General features: G+C 33.6%; 1 protein-coding gene across 3 annotated transcripts in view; it reads right to left on the reverse strand.

Annotated features, from left to right (window-relative positions):
- The window catches only part of LOC130891806 (5-oxoprolinase), a 189028-nt gene that overhangs the window by 44717 nt on the left and 126093 nt on the right, over nucleotides 1-18218 (reverse strand). For all 3 annotated transcript variants that reach the window (XM_057796782.1, XM_057796784.1, XM_057796783.1), the window contains exons 16-17: nucleotides 13756-13999; nucleotides 10564-10661 (exon numbers count right to left, since the gene is read on the reverse strand). In XM_057796782.1, the coding sequence (XP_057652765.1) occupies nucleotides 10564-10661; nucleotides 13756-13999 (342 nt within the window). The remainder of the gene's footprint in view (nucleotides 1-10563; nucleotides 10662-13755; nucleotides 14000-18218) is intronic.

Consider the following 18218-nt stretch of genomic DNA (forward strand, 5'->3'; position numbering starts at 1 on the left):
TTAACTAACTATCTCTTCGTAATTATAAATAATTTGCCTTTTTAAATAACTATAACATTTTAGGGAAGTTTCAATAAATATCCCAATTCTGCAACTCATTATTTTCTGCACGAAACATGTTTAAGAACATATAAAAAACTTTTTTATTTTGATGAACTGTCTGCAGCATTTGAAGACGAAAACTGTAGGTATATTTGTTATATTCGAATTTAAAAAATCAGACTGTTCAAGTTCTCCCGGCGCCTATTCCGGTAATCTTTTATTATTAGAAAAATATTTCCTTTTTTCTCATCTTAACTCTTGCAGCTTCCATTTGATAGGTAGTAAAAGTCCGATATCTCGTTCTAACATTTCTCATATAAAGTTATACGGAAAGGTCGGGAACATTGCCACAATTCCACAAATTTGTTCTCATTCAAGACCATTTGTATTCAAGCTGTAAAGACTTTATTATGAAAAATATGGTATCGGATACCAAATTAGCATTTCTTACCTTATTTAATTACATTATGTTTCTCCAAACCACAGTCATTAATTAAAAACTTTCAAATCTAATAACTAAATACGAAGTTTGAGCTTAGCATGCAAATATAGAGCTATAGAGCTATATATAACTAAACGCAACTATCTTTCTACAAAATAGGAAACTTTTTGAAAATGGCGACCTGGAAAGGTGATTTTTTCCCTTAAAGGGAGAAGATGCCATATATTTGCACGCTGCAATGTATTTGTAGAACGCAGTTAATCGAATCTCCCATTTCCCATAAGGTGGTGAAAATTGAATGATTTTCCAAACTATTTTGCATATTTTTGTGAATAAGTCCAGCCCTTTCCCTCTTATGGCTTTTAACATTTCAGATATTATTTTTTTGTATCACGCAGCTTTTTTAGACATTTTATTCCTTCTATAACGTTTTCCTTCGTTATTCTTTCTTCGTTTTCATTCTGGCCTCCTTTTCTGCTAATATCATTAATTTCTTTATTTTTTACGTTATTATCTTCTGTTTCCATCAGTATTTGCTTATCCTGGGACCACACTACCGGCTAACGTCAATGCCCATTATCGCGATAATTATTGTGATAATTATTAACGCCCTAAAGCAGGTGGCTACACTTTAACGGTCAACGTGAATGCCTATTATTGGCGATGAAAACGGCAATAATTTTACTTTAATTCAAGCAAGATGGATGTACAGGAGATTCCTGATTACGTTATTTTTTAGTTCATTTGTAATGGCAAATAAAACACTAAACTTTCTTCTTATTCACCTTTCTACATCGTTAAACCATAAACCAATAAGTAGTGGACTGTATTTACTATTTAACTAAATTGTACTTTGAAACTAAAACATTTATCCACTCTTGCTAATTGACATAAACCAAAATACATAATTTATAAATATATAAGATTGTAGCGCGCCAATAAATAATCACACGTACGCTACCAAGGCCAAAAAGCAAGTGTTACATTTCTTTTTCTATTTATTTTACGGCCCAGAGTTCGCCGACTAGACAAGCAAAAAAAGGTCTAAAAATAAAAACCACAATACAGCATGTTACCATGGTAACAAAATTCAGTATATGCGGCGAACAGATTAATAACACGAAAGAAATATACGTATATACGAGGTGCGTTCACAACATACCCCCCCCCCTTGGAAGAATATCTCGCAAAATAAACCAAAAGTCTAATCAAAATCACAAGTCATTATCAGGTAACACACAAATCTTGGACAAAGCACGTTTAATGATTCTGGTACGAGTCCTTATTTCTGCTACCCGGCATCTTCCATCAGGGCCAGGAATTAACTTCACAATACGGCCAAGCTTTCATAGTGTTGGGGCCAGATGGTCATCTTTAATAACCACCGTTTGATTTTCTTTCAAACCTGGTTGCAACAATTTCCATTTAGATTTGGTTTGGAGTTCAGACAAGTACTCCTTGGACCACCGCTGCCAAAAATGTTGGTACATCTTTTGAATCTGCGTACTTGGCCATACGCTGTTTGAAGCAGTTAGGATTGGACAATTTTGAAGTACATCCAGAGGCTTCTAATGTTATCTTGCATGGATTTTACGTGGATGATATGCTCTGTGGAGGGTCTTCTGTTACTGAAATGATTGATGTGTGTAAACAAGTTAAAGAAATTCTTGGAGGTGCTGGATTTAATTTAAGGAAGTGGATATCAAATCGGCCTGAGGTCATTGCTGGTATTCAAGGATCGTCTAGTTCAGAGGAAAATATAATTTTTGGAGAAATAGATTCCAATAAGACATTGGGTTTGTACTGGTCTTTTAAAAAGGATGTGTTAATGTATTATATAAATTTTCCTACCAATGTTTCTAAAGTACACAAACGTAGCATCCTCTCAGATATTTCAAAAATCTTTGATCCTCTTGCGTTATTAAGCCCTAGCTTAGTTTCGTTAAAATTTTGCTGCAAAGACTATGGCAGTTAAAAATAAGTCAGGACGAATCTTTGCCTGCAAACTTAGATTTTTATTGGAGAGAGTTAAAAAAAGTTCTTTGTTTTAAATGAATGCGAGATTGAACGACAAGTTATATGTTTGGATTGTATATAAGAAGTGCCGATAAGAATTAATTTTTGGGATGCTTTCCAATGAGTAAAACCTACCCAAATCGTGACTTCTGGAGTCACCCAGCTTGTCTATAGAATCACAAAGTGGAAGCTACACAACAAACTTCCCATCATCAGTACATCTATATGTGGTTGTATCAAACATATCTTCACAAAAAAGACTTTCTTTTGACATTGTTGAGGTTACAATTGATGGAGGCTCCTCAACCTGCTAGAATTTCTCTAACTGGTCCTCAATACATGGTGTTGTTTTGACAAAGTTGCATAATCTAATTGTAGTTTCCGGAACCACAATGCTGCCAGACAACACCCATCCAAGCTTAGTTTTTTGCATGACTGGTTGCTTTTCGCCAAGACTTATTTGCCCAATACAAAGAAGACTATAGAAGATTTCAGCACCTAATAAGATGTCAATGTCTCCTGGCTCAGCTAAAGATGGGTCAGCCCAGATGGTTTGGTATTTTTAAATGCGATATATCTAAAGGCCGACTAGGAACATTATCACCAATTTTTGAAACCACTTAGCATGAAATGCTTGCCTTAAAATTATTATAAAAAGAAGCAATTTTCACATTGCACTTTGACTTAATATTTGAAACCAACTGATTAACTCCTGCCATAGATATATTTACATCAATAGATTCAAGACCCAAGTTCTTAAACATTTTTTCCGAGATTAAATTGGACTGGGACCCACTATTAATGTCCATTGCTTGCACTAAAGCTGTTGACAATAAAACATCTGTTATATTATTTGAATTACAATACGAAGACTTAGAACATTAGAAGTTGTAGGCACAGAATCCTTCGGTTCATCTAATGAAGGTTTCTCCTTTGACTTCACCAAACCAGACTCACTTATTGCACATCCAACACTGCCATTTGAGCTGCCCGAGAAGATGCTATTATTTTTATTTTTATCATAGTGTAAAAGAACATTATGTTTAGACCCACATTTTTTACACCCTCTCTTGGAACAATCTTTACTCATATGCCCAGGTCTTAGACAATTTAAACAAACCTTAAGATGTAAGGCCTTTTGAAACCTAGCGTAAGTGTTTAATTCGAAAAATGGGAGCATTTTTGATTAACAGAAACGTAGGATTTTTGCTTTGCCCTATATGACCCTTTTTCTTTAATGATACTTACAGTTATTCATCCCTAAGCCTTCCAATAAATAGGCTTTACCTTTTAGGAAACTTTTAAACTCGTCAAGTGTAGGTAATGCAGCTTTATTTTTTCTTTCCTCCCACTCTCTTTTTGTATGCGAATCAAGTTTTGAACATGCTAAAAATATAACCATTATATCCCAGTGTTCTGTATTCACCCCCAATGAGTTGAGCGATCTAAGATTTTTAACTAAAATATCCAATATTTTCCGAAGATCAACAGCATTTTCCTTTTGTATTTCTGGCAAATTAACCAAACATTTTAAGTTATTATTAACCAACAAAGAAGTATTGTTAAACCTTTCTAATAGTAGGTTCCAAGCAACATCATACCCACTATCAGAAAATTCGAGTGTGCCAATAAACTGTTTCGCGTCTCCGTCCAACGCGCCCCTAAGAAAATGAAATTTTTCTATATTATCCAATCTTTCATTTTTGTAAACCAAAGAAGAAAAGGTATCCCTGAACTCCAGCCAATTTTCAGATTTTCCAGAAAAGGTAGGAATTGGAATTGGCGGAAGTTTTGGCAATGCTTTAGAGCCACATGTTCATTTTTACTACGATGGGAACTTGAACCTGAAGCAGTCGTTTTTTCAGATTCTTTTTCATTATCTAGCTCATAGAAATTGTGTTTTGTCAGTAAATTACGCGCTAACGTTGAAAACCTATAAAAATTATCCTCGAAATTCTGTTCTGTTCTGTTCTGTAAACTGATTTTCCAACTCATCCTCATCCGCCAAAAATTCTATCTCATTCTGATTCACATCAAATGCCGGTAACAATTCGGCCATTTTTTTACAAAAAAAGCCCTATCAACACCATCCGTTAACGTTTCCAAGGAAGCATTCAACTTGTCAAAATAAGCTTTAAACATTGTTAACTTAGACTTTAAGCTACCACGCTTTTTTACCAAAAATTTGAACTCTTCACCCATTTTGCTTACGTTAGCAGAAAAAAAAAGTCGAGGTTTAAAGGGAAAAATATTGAAAGGAAATACTCACAATCTCCAAGAACTTTTTCTTTGTGTTTTTGTACTTTACCGGTCCGCTCAAATCCAATATCTAAGCAGCACAGCAATCCCAGGAATTTTTAGCATCCAAAACCAAATTGTTCTTATCACTAGTGCTCCAATAACACCATTCTTGTGAACCAAAACCAATAGCTTGCTGCAATAGTCCCAAAAACTACGCGAGCAATGTGTGTTTGCACAAAACACAACCAAACCAATATCCAATAGTTAATAGCCACGAAGATTACACCAAAGCCCACTGGATTCTTCAATATCCTGCTCGAAGGACCACTTTTATGTATCCTGATTACGTTATTTTTTAGTTCATTTGTAATGGCAAATAAAACACTAAACTTTCTTCTTATTCACCTTTCTACATCGTTAAACCATAGACCAATAAGTAGTGGACTGTATTTACTATTTAACTAAATTGTACTTTGAAACTAAAACATTTATCCACTCTTGCTAATTGACATAAACCAAAATACATAATTTATAAATATATAAGATTGTAGCGCGCCAATAATCACACCTACGCTACCAAGGCCAAAAAGCAAGTGATACATTTCTTTTTCTATTTATCTTACGGCCCAGAGTTAGCCGAATAGACAAGCAAAAAAAGGTCTAAAAATAAAAACCACAATACAGCATGTTGCCATGATAACAAAATTCAGTATATGCGGCGAACAGATTAATAACACGAAAGAAATATACGTATATACGAGGTGCGTTCACAACAATGGACGTTGACAAAGCTCTGTGTTTCATGAGTGTGAATTTTTAACATTTAAATTTATTGAGTCATTACTGAATGAAGAAAAAAAGAAACAGAAAAAGAAGATAGTGGATGATACAAATGCACAGGAATCATACACTGAAAGTCTTTCCATGTTTATTAGCTTAAAGTTTGTTTCCAAATATAAGAATGACCGGTACCATGTTAAACTTTCTATTTTATACTGTTGTCAGTTCGCTGCAAACATACCGTAGACAGGTAAAACAAATATATTTGGTCAAATGACAATACAACACTGAAATTACGTAGTGTGGCCGCTTCGTGTCATTAACTCTCGCGTAATCTCTTTGATGTACCGCCACTTGAGCTATCGCGTAATGCCAAACGGCAATGTTAATGCAGTTTTTTTAAATTATTGCGTTAAGTCGTGGCTACGGTTAATGTCGCGATATTTAATGGCATGTCTCGTTAGTGTGGCCCTAGAATACAACTTTATCTCCCCATTATATTGCGTTTTCCATTAAAATTCTATCATTATCATCCTTTGTGTAAATTTCGTCTGGTATCTTACTTCCTAAAAATTCAATTGTTTTGTGAAACAATTTCTAGTTTCTTTCGCTGTCACTTTCTAATTTGTTTCTGATGTCTTCGGCTACCATACATTTCAATTTTTTCACTATTCTTTCTATTTTACATAGTATATATCGCTTTAATGTATATTTTTCCTTTTATATTTCTACCTTTATTTGGGCGTCTACTATGGTGTCAATTTTTTATTCACACTTGTTTTGCATATACCACATACTTCTTTTGAAAATATCCCTCATATCCTTTGAGTTTTCTTAAAAGTTTTTCAGCTATTCAATTCATATATTGATTTTCTTGGTCGTAAGTGGTTAAGTCACCCAACATCAGAAATAATATTCATCCATCAACAGAAACTATAACATGACTCATCCTCAATGAGACATCATGTCGATAGAAAACAAAATAATATAAAAAAATAACACCACAAGATACAACATATTTCAATAGTAACCATGACGTAATTACTTTGTCGTAACGAGAGCCTAAAGTATAAGATCGAACAGAAGTCTCAAAACGCCGTAGACATTTGGGGGATCTTGTGTGCATATGTTGCTTTGACTTTCCATACATTGTCGTACAGCAACAATAGCATTTGAAAAATTGTTTTTCTCATAATTATAACGTACAACAAACGATTATGTTAATGCTATTCGCATCGACGTGTAGCACATTTTCAAGAATCAACAAACACACAGTATATAACTCAGTATTGTATACAAGAAAGGCCGTGAAATTTCTGGAAATTCTATGAAAAATCATTTGCGGTAGCTATATCTTCGCTAGTTTGACCACTAAATATCTTGAATTATTATCTCACAGCACTATCACTCATACTGTTCTCACCGTACACTGCACTGTCTTGTGATAAATGTCGGCAGCACTGTATCCTTCAGTTTGTAGAAAACGTATCCGACTTTGTAGCGTCCATCATTATTTACCCATAGCTCGACAACGATTGTGGTATTAGAGCCAGCACTATCGCAGTTGTAGCAAAAAAGCAGCGCAATTGCACAATGTACAGGCTCGTTTCCTACCACTACGTAATTACCTTCTGGAAAACCAAATGAAATATTATTCTTGGTCATTTACAAGTTAAAAATACGGCAGTTTCTCATTGTTTTGCTTTGCGTTAAAGTTATAGAAGACGATAATAATTGGAAAAAAATGTGCAGAATATAATTTCAACACCATATACCACTTTTGATTCACTTTTCAAATTTTATTATTTAGAACAATATACGAAATTAGTCTTGTTTGAATATAAGAAGGAACAATTGGATTGAACAGATTTTTTGGAGATCATGCAAGTTGCAGTAGGAATGTAAGTTTAGGATCTTGAGACACACTCAATTAAGCCAATGACTCCTGAAAATGTTGCTGAAATAAACGCTCGATCCATTACATCCCCATCGTATGATATAGAGATATTAACAACAAATTCATGCAAGAGTATTTTTAATAAATTAACATAAAATTGGCAACGATAATATTAGCAGATGTTGCCTCGTTCGTCACAATATGAAGCCTTACGAGGGTTTCTATTTAAGTTTTAAAATAGACAAATATTTATAATTGGATATGGTTTTATTATTTCTCTAAATATACTCGATTAAGATCAATATATTTTTGCATGCGTTTGAATCAATTATTAAATTATTTTTTCCACTCAGATCTAGGTACCTCCAAACATGTGGTTTGAACGCATCAACAGCTTCTTCAGGTGTAGAAAGACGTTGATATCACTATTTATTTTTGATCTGCAGGAATAAGAAGGAATAATTGGGTGGCAAACGGTGGATTCCGTCTTTGGCGATTTGTTAACTTGATTTATCAATTACTTCTGGCGAAAATACTGGTGTACCAAAGTACTCCGTGCATTAACAGTTTTATTGGATTTGGCTCGTCTGACCGACTTGATAGATGCAGTCGATAGTTGTTTAATTTCGGATTAATAAGCATAGATCCATGATTCTTCACCTGTTACGTCTTTTGAGGCACCGGGATTACATTTTTTCAGTATTTCTTTGTGCCATTTGACACAAGCTTTTTTTGAGCATTGATTATACGGTATCCAACGCGAACAAATCTTGTGACAGCCAAATATTCATGTAACATTGAATTCAGGCGAGTGCAACCAATACCCAAGTATGCTTCAAGCTCACGGTATGTCCACAGATCATCTAATTAGGATGGATTACGACAATATTATTTTATTTTACCAAATTTACGTCGATTGGGGTCTAAACCTAATATGACATCTTTTATAAAATACTGGCAAGTTCAAATTTTACTAAAGGCCCTTAATTTGAATCACTTGAAGGTAGAACATACTGATATCTCAGAATTAGTTAATTTCCAAATTTATGTTGTTGATCATAATATTTCTTAAAGTTGCATATTTTTTAAATGAAGTATCATAAAAAATTGAATGAAATTATTATAAGACACGAATAATTGGTTTGTAGTCCGTTAGATCTAGTTGAACAATAAATTGTATCTAAACGTTTATGGTAAATTCTCTTTGCATGGTACACGGACAAGTTATCCATTGCATTCAATTGGGTATTGTTTATGGCCAGCAACCATATATTAAAACGTTCTAGGTCCTTACAAAGATTTGGGAAAAAATGTATTACATCAATAGATTTGCAATGTGATACCCAGAATTAATTGAAAGACCCTTTAATATCTTGAAAGCAATTAACACTATTACAAATATTAGAAGAATGATATGATAATAGATATTATCATAAAAGAAATTGTTCCCTCTTTATTCAAAATTGTTTCCGTCAAGGAGATTCCAGAAAGTTTATGAACGTACATCAAAAAGATTGACGGATTAGTGCATAAAAGGAATAACATAAAGGACAATAGATCACAATCTGCGCCACAAACGGAATAGCCAACTTTGTGTAGATGAATGCATTATAATTAAAACAACAATCAGATTGAATGGCGACCACAATGATAGAGCAATTTCCGAGTTAAACAATAGAAGATATTATTAAAATGTCAACAGTTGTTTGCACTGTTATATTGAATCATTTACAAGGAAGCAAGAGTCAACATTTAGCTTAAAAGAAAACTTAAAGACATATTTGAAGTTGAAATATATTCGATATTTTTGAAAAAATCTTCACTTTGTTGGTAAAGTAATAACTAGTTTGCTCGTTTTTTTTGCATTTAATTCCTTTATAGCTGTCGATGTGCTGAAATTTTAGGCATTTTTTCAGGAGAAAATTAATTGAATTAACTGAAATGTGATTTTGTAAACAGGTAAATATTTGACGTTTCGACCTGTTGTGTGTATCAAAATATTACTTAGCATACAAAAATACAACATGAATTTCTTTTGTTTTCAGTTGTTTTCTTATAATAAGTGAAAGTTATCAATTAAATTTTTGTATTTGCAATGATATTCACATATAAATCAATATAATTTCACAAGTTGTCGTCAAATATATCGAATAATATTTTTATGGAAACTTTCTTTTATAAATCAAGATTTTTGTTAATATTTACAGATCGCTAAAGGTAAAAAATGCGCTATAGTCTCCCGCGCCGTAGTCGACGACGTTTTTATTTAATATTTTATACTATAAGTAATCCGGTCAATTTAGACATTCGAAGTTACATTTCCCATAGAATTTGAATGTCCCCTATCATTTCCGTGTAAGGAAACAATTTTTTTAAAGATCAAAGGTCAAAAAAATGAGCTTTTCGCAATTTTCAGCAAAACGGCGAGTTTTATCATAAAAATACCTCAGACAAGAGTTCTAGATCAAATTATCTACAAAAAAGGTATCAATACTTTTTTCCCTACAAGCTATTGTTTCTGAGATATAATGATTCAAAAAGTAGAAGTCGTATTTAATGGTTTCACCAATAATTTTCAGCATTAAACTTGTCTTAAAACATTGAAACGAACCGAGATTTGTTGTGAGTATTTATAAGAAATTTCTGTTGACTGGTGGGAACTGTCATAAGTTCATCAAATAAATTATCAATTGACGAAGATGTTGCTAAAGTTCGACGATAATCATAATAGCGAGCTTTCAAAAATCAATTCAAACACAAAAGTTTTTGAACAGTCAAAATATCAAATTGATCGGTCATCCGCCATACAATGCTTGTTTGTCACTAAATGATTTCTTCTTATTTCGTCAGAACAAAAATAAATTGCGATATCAACGTTTTTCTATACCGGAAGAAGCGATTGATACGCTCAAATCACGTTTCATGTTTTGGAGGTACCTCAATTGGAACGCAAGCAAAATTGTATTGATCTTAATGGACAATATTTAGGAAAACAATGAAGCCCTATCCAATTATGAATATTAGTTTGTACTTGTTTATCTCCAAACTTAAATAGCCACCCTCGTAAACATACACATTATTACTGATAAGCAGGTGTCTTTTAACCGGAACAACATTATGGTAATGGATAAAAGCTATAACTTACCCCTGGTTGTACTGAAACTGCCGTTTTTGGACCCAAATTAATAATTCTTCCATCAGCTCTGATGAGAAGGTTCATACCGCGGCTACCTGGTTCTCCACCTTGAATACAATGAACGAAAAAAATATATATCGTTTACTTAGTATAGTATAAGTATAAGTATAATTGGATAGAGTTGTCGTTTTTTAAGTTCTTCTGTTACACTCTACAGATTTCTGATGTTGTCAATGACTCTTATCGATGTTTACAATTGCATTTGTGGATTTGAGGTCGTAAGTATCACATGTCTACATTTAACTGTTGAGGCCAATGATGTGCCTCCAGACCTTTATTATTACTGGTCACAGGCGCCATCTGGTAACCAGTCAGCAATTTATTGAGTATATTCAGCATGTACGCCATCTTCACGGCTTCGAATTGTAACTTCTTCTTCTTATATTGCCGAGTACGTTATCGGACGTTGGCGATCATGTTGGCTATGATAATTTTGTTCACTGCAGCTCGGAAGAGTGAACTAGTTGTCTGACCGAACAACTGACGTAAATTTTCCAGCAATGATGTTCTTCTTCTCCCAAGACTCCGTTTTCCCTCTATTTTTTCCTGGATGATGAGATGCAATCTACTATTCGTATCAGGATTGCGTATTACGTGTGCAAAGTAAGATCATTTTCAGATTATTTATTAATTAACAGATCCTACAATTTCTCTCTCCATTCTCATTTGCACCATAACGTCGTCATTACGCACTCTATCCTGCCAGCTGATTCGGAGCATACACCTATATATCCACATTTCAAAATCTACGAGCTTTGTAAGAGATGCTTCCGTCAGTGACCATGCTTCCACACTATACAAAATAATAGGAAACATCTTAATACACTGACGCGAAGCTGAAAGCTTAGATCGTGACTACAAGATGTTTTTTAGTCTAATGAATGCTGCTTCAGCTTTCTCAATGGAACATTATATTTATGTTGAGTGATCCCATTTGTCATTAATAGTTGTTCCCAAATAGTCAATCTTTTCCGTTCGATTTAATGGTTCATTGTCAACAATATGGTCACCATCGTTTACTGAATTTTTGCTGATGATCATGTACTCAGCCTTTTTGGTATCAAGTTTTCTTCCATACTCTTGACATTTCTCAACCATTTGATCTAATATTCTAATAACGTTTGTAAACTCTCCTTTGAGTCAATCATTTCTATAACTTCTTCAACATCTTCACCAAAGGCCTCTCGGAATATATGTTCCGAGTATAAACTGAAAAGTAGTAGTGACAGTATACAGCGCTGTCTGACTCCTCTCCTAATGTTGATATCTGAAGTTAATTTATCTTTTAGTCGAAAATTTGCTTTATCATTCCAGTAAAGATTTGCTATAAAATTAATATCTTTGCTATCCATCCAGTTGCCTGTAGAATATTTATTAGTTTATGATGACGGGCCTTGTCGAATGCCTCCTCAAAATCTATAAAGCAAAAATATACGTTACGGTTGACATCTCCAAGACCAAGACCTAAATGCTGAACAGACCCTTTCTAGTTCCCAGTCCTTTTCGAAAGCCAAACTGAGTACTGCTAATGTGTTTCTCTATTTGAGTGTATATTCTTCGGTGTATAATTCGCAGGAATGTTTTCAACACATGACTCATCAAACTTATCGTGCGGTGATCTTCACATTCTTTAGCGTTTAATTTTTGAGGGGGTGTGATGAAATTCGATTTCGACCAATCCGCTGAAATTACACCTTTTTGATAGGCAGCTTAGTTAGTAATGTAAGGGAACTAGTTTCAAGAGTTTTTAACAATTCTGTAGGAAATCTATCAAATCAGGGAACTTTTCCATTTTTTGCATTTGCAATGGCTTTTCTGACTTTATCTATTGTTATACCTGGGCCAACCAGTGGTTCTTTTATTCTGTCGACCTGTTCTCTATCATCATCAAATAAATCTTCTATATATTCTTTCCACTCAGCTAGCTTTCCCTCTAAATCTAAGATGATTTGTCCGTTTACAAGATCACCATACCCACTTTGCTTCTGTGATTCTATAGTTTCTTTGATTTTCTTATGAAATTGTATAGTTAGATCGAAAGCTGAAATATTCAGCAGGAGTACGAAGGCCTTATTCGGGACCGTAACGTAAAACATATCTAGTTATACCCCAGGTTTCACTTTCTCCGTACAGGGCTACCACACTATGACTATGTACATTAGTATGGGTTTGATCATTGAAGTATATACCCAATGGAGGATCTTCGGTAAAAGACCCCTAAAAGACCCCATGTACAACTGGAAGACACTTCTGCATGGGTACCGCTCTAGGTTATGTAAGAATCACGTGTTTCAACCAGACTACTATTGCGCCTATTAGTAATAAGAAGTAGATTGATTTTTCAAATTTAGCTCCTCAGACTGGCACCAGGGTCCTTTGCATGTGAACGGCGTCTTTTGTCTGACAAAGAATAAGTAAATCGCCATTATAGACCTATGTATATACGCCTGCGTTATTTAGGTCTGCGATTAAGTTGACAACGACCAAATACTTCAGGGCGGGACACAAAACTTCGCTCTGTTGGCAGCGCTTGACCACCACCGTCTCGATAAATAAACTAAGCGTACCTTTGGCACTGAGATAGCATTCTCTCTATTCATCTTATCAGAGTTCGGTGCGTGGTGTCTAAAATACTTCACAATAAGAATTCTCTATTCAATATATGCCGCCAGACCGACCTTATAACTGCCAATATCCAATATTACTATAACCAGAACATTTTGCATTTCTTTCCAAATATCCAAAAGTTTGAATTCATTATAAGCAGCAATATTAGATTCACAGTAGTAAATATTCTTTGTGATTTAGAAATAATAATAGCGCTCTATTTCCCTTTAAATATTCTGTCCACTAAATGATCCCAGAGTTTGAAAAAAAAACGAAATATAAAAAGTCGTGTCTAATGTAATAGATGAAAATTGGTATTTCGAACTTGTTATTGAAGATAGATGATTATTTTCAAGAGTCCCCAACTATTCGAGGGCCTTCGAATCAACATAAATCGGGAAGATCACTAACACTTCAATAAAAATATAAATTCATTTCACTATCTCTTTGAAGATATACAGTATGTTTGAAAATTTCATTGTACTATTTACCCATCTATGTAAAGTATGGAATAATATAAATAAAATAACTCACCTTCCAAGCCATATGGCTGCAATACTCTTCTTTCTGTAAGAACAGATAGAGTGAGAGCTGACCTGAACATCAGTTCTCTCACTACACCATCGCCTCCTCTGAACTTTCCGTTTCCACCACTATTGGGTCTTAACATGAATTTCCGCACTATCAACGGATATCGCCTTTCTAGAATTTCAATATCTGTAATTCTGGTGTTGGTCATATGTGTGTGAACACCTGAACAGCCATGCCAAGTGGGACCCTAAAAAGAGTCATTTATTCATTTATAGTTCTGGTACTTCATACAAAAAATTTGGGAGTGAGTATTTGACGCGAAAATAATGCGGTGACATAAAAAAATGTTCTCATACGACCCCTAGTTTCTGAGTTATCGGCCTTCAAAGTTACAACTTATATTTTCTAAATTATACATATAAATTTTTAGATCATTGTACATGCCAAGGAAACCGTTCGCCATAAAGAAACATTCTGAAGAAAATTATCATAAATTGTAATTATTTATTGAAAATACTTACAGGAAGTTGATATTTTGACATTTGTTGGAAAAGTACTGATTACTGGTGAAGGTGGCTTCACATTTTATATTTATGGGATTCATATTATCGAAGATCTGGAGATAGAAAAAAGTTGAAAGAGATTGATAATTATTATTCTTCTAGTGAGCTACTGTCAAATAAGTTGGCTAAGTGATATTCAATTGAAACTAGCTATCGACTTAATTTGTTGTCAATCTTTTTAAAACCTGTCGTCAATAATTATCACATCGTATTCAAAGTTTTAATATGGTAAAATTTAACTTTAGTAAATATGACGACATGCATTTGATGTATGGTTTAACTTCTAGTAACTAACAGAAAGTTGTATACTGAACCCTCTTTGAGCAGAAATATTCCCGACTGTATATCTTTTATTGGAATTGGTCATAGCTTACGGCAAACAGGTTTGTATACATAAACTAGTTTCCATTATTTTTCATAGAATGATATTGTAGGAAGTGTCCTACTAAAAAAAGTGGCGAAGGTCAACAGCTTTAAAGCAAAATGCATTAGATGTAGTTGATGCTGATCCCACAACTAGCGTACGCAAAATATCACTACAATTATTCAACATATCAATGACAACTATTCTTTACCGCTTTCACATCCAGAAAGTACATACCATGGAATTAGAGGATTATCTAGAAAGACTGGAAAAGTACTGTTTAGATGAAGTGGGTTTCACAATAGACGATTTTATTATTTCTCATAATTTATATATATAATGGGAAAAAATTCTCACGGTACAATTCAAACAAAGAATCAACATTAGTTTTCTAATATGCGGGCAGAAATAGTGGGTAATCATTTTGTAGGTCCATATTTTTTTGATAATAACCTGAATGGTCAGCGATACTTAGAATTTCTCCAAAATGATTTTTCATCTATGTTATGTGATATTCCTCTAAAAATTCGTAGATACATGCACGATAGAGCCCCTTCCCACTACCTAAATGATGTAAAAAATCATCTTAATAATTTTTTTCTTTATAGGTCAATTTGTCGGAGAGTGATTCACTTTTTTGGGGGATATCTTAAAAGCTTGCTATATGCAACACCCTTAAGCATATGGAACCAAATGATCGATAGAATAAACTTCCACTGTAATACTATATGGCAGAATTTTGGAATGATCTCGGAAATTGAAAAATATACACTCCGCATACTCTGGAAGTGTATAGAAGTGCAAGGTGTCCACTTAGAATATTATAGTTATTTTCCTTTATTTGATAAGTTGTAGGATAAGCAACTAAATTTTTATAGATTTAAATTTTTTCCTTATGTAAGTAACACGATTTTTAACACTGTACATTTCAATTAAAGATGTTTGATTGTGTTTACATACCTCCTGTCAGTATATTCAATAAATAATTACAGTTTAAGATAATTGTCTTCAGAATGTCTCTTTGTCATGTACCACGATCTAAAAATCTTCACATCTCGTAAACCATAAATTTGTCAAGTTAAACAAAGAGTACTTTTATGATGAGAAATCGATTGAAAAATTCATTTTTGCTATGTTTAATTGTATAGGTTGTCCCCAGATTTTTATCCATTAGGCATGAGTCGCCCCGGCCTTCAAATAGTAGTGTAGAATTATGTATTTGCTCAAATACACTACATAGACATATGTAATCATCCATTAGAAATTCACAACAGTCGATTTATAACTTAGAAAATATACTTAGTTTCTACAGGTCTATAACCCAGGCACGAGGGGTCGTATGAGATTTTTTCATGTCACAGCATTATTTTCACATCATCTACTTACTCCCGAATTCTTTACATTTCCGGAAAACTCTGTATACAACACGGATACGTCTTTTTGTTACGTAGATCGAAAGTGCATAAAACTAGCTTTCATTTAAAAAAAGAAAATTTGAGTTTCGTTGAAAAACCACAAGAATACAGAGCGGCAAAGTGAAAAATTAACTGTACAACAAATTTAGTTGAAGAAAAAAAAATACCACATAATTCTTTATTTACAGTACTATCATTACATGAAAAATCACGTATCTTGTGGAAATCCCTCCCTGAAAAAAAAATTAACGAAAGACAGTGGAGCGCTCGATTTTCATTGATCGGGCGCGGCGGCGAGCGAGGCGGCGTGGTGGGGATGGCTGATGCAAGCGCGGTAATAAGTGGTTTCGAATGTACAAATTCGACCGCGCATGTTTAGCCGTTTTTTTCTCGGATGCGATAAAAGGATGATTTTTTTTTTAATTTGATATCTCGCCACGAGAAGAATCGATTTGCATAGCCAAAAACTACTAAATTTCAATTTTGCTAAGAGTAAATGAGTCCAGCAAATTTCATTCATTTTCATTTATTTTTAGTTATATCCATACATTTGTTAATACAATTATATCTTACAAAGATTATTTTTATTAATAAAATTACAGTAATTAACAGAAAATAATAATTCATGCCTCTCATTATATATCTTTCGATACATATTAATTCAACTTAGTTATCTATTTTTGCTAATAAATAAAATCAAGTTCTTCTTGTATACACGAGGATCTTCGGGAGATGAAGCATATGCTAAAGTGAATTGAAATATAACCATATACACATTTTCCACTATATTCGGCCTAAAATTCTTTGGATTGCAAAATTCCTTTTTTTATAAATGAACGTCGACTTTCTACAAAATAATGAAATCTACTCATCAAAAAACTCAGCACAACCACATTCAACGTATATACCAAGTATTTTGTTATTGTTGATAATTTGTTTATAAGTTCATAAGTCATTAAACCATTAAACGTACCATCTCCAGGTTTTACACACACCATTTTTCAACATATATAGATGTTTTTGACAAAGACAAAAAAATAGTTCAGACCACGGATAAAGATGTCATTGTACATACTTTCCACCATCGAAATATAAAGTTTCACATATATCGTGGAAAATTAAGCAAAATGATGATTTTTGGGCTATCTCGCCTGGTCAAAAAATCACGCACGCAAAATTATTGTTGTCCTCTCAGACCTGAAGCATTCAATGCAGAAATAAACAGATAGTTTTCCGTTGTATCAACAGCGAAATTATATCCTGTACTCTAATTTTTATGTGAGAACAAAATGAAAAGGATAATTGAGAAAATAACGTAGAAAGAAAACCTCCTTCATTCGTGTTAACCTTTATACACCTTAGGGAAAGTCTAATTTTCAGGAAATCTGAGAGTCATTAAAATGAAAAATGCTCGCCCAACATCGTAGGTGTTTTTTATTTTGTTTATTCTTGGTTTTCGTATCGCTACGCCGAGTCAAAAAGACAATTCGTGTGACACGAGGGCTGATAATTTTGCACCGCCCCTAACCCACTTACAATAAAAAATTGTCAAATATTATTTTCAGTTTTCGTCTAGCTATTGCCCTTGACTTCATACGCGTGTCATTTAACAAAAGTGTGAGTAAATTCTTTTTGTATATTTCACGAAAATATTAATCCTGTATTGTACGTCAAAAAAAACCTATACTAAGATTAATATCGTTATTTTTTAATGAATATTTCATTTATCCTTATTTTTATTCATTTATGGAATAATCGCAGTATATACGATATATGGTATTTGATTTTTTGGGGCTAAAACAACAACAACACATACCTCGTATGTGAACATGCCTCGTAAAATTTCGGTGAGTTCAAATTAGGGACTAGTTTAATGGACACGTCAATTTTAAGTACTAGTTTATAAGAGGTAGACTAGGCCCAATCATTCTTATTTACTGACTTGATCCTCAAGTGTAATAGTGTAATACTTGTTGGAGTCACTGCGCGTGCTGCTTTTTCCACATCTATTTACATTATTTTCTTTCTTATGTCTTTTGTTTGATTTCCTGCTATAAAATTTCTCGTTTTTCTCCCGTCATTTTTGTTTCTCCTATCTAAATTCTCCCCAATCTTTCTTTCTTG

The sequence above is a fragment of the Diorhabda carinulata genome, chromosome 3, assembly GCF_026250575.1.
Source record: "Diorhabda carinulata isolate Delta chromosome 3, icDioCari1.1, whole genome shotgun sequence".
Classification (NCBI taxonomy): Eukaryota; Metazoa; Arthropoda; class Insecta; order Coleoptera; family Chrysomelidae; genus Diorhabda; species Diorhabda carinulata.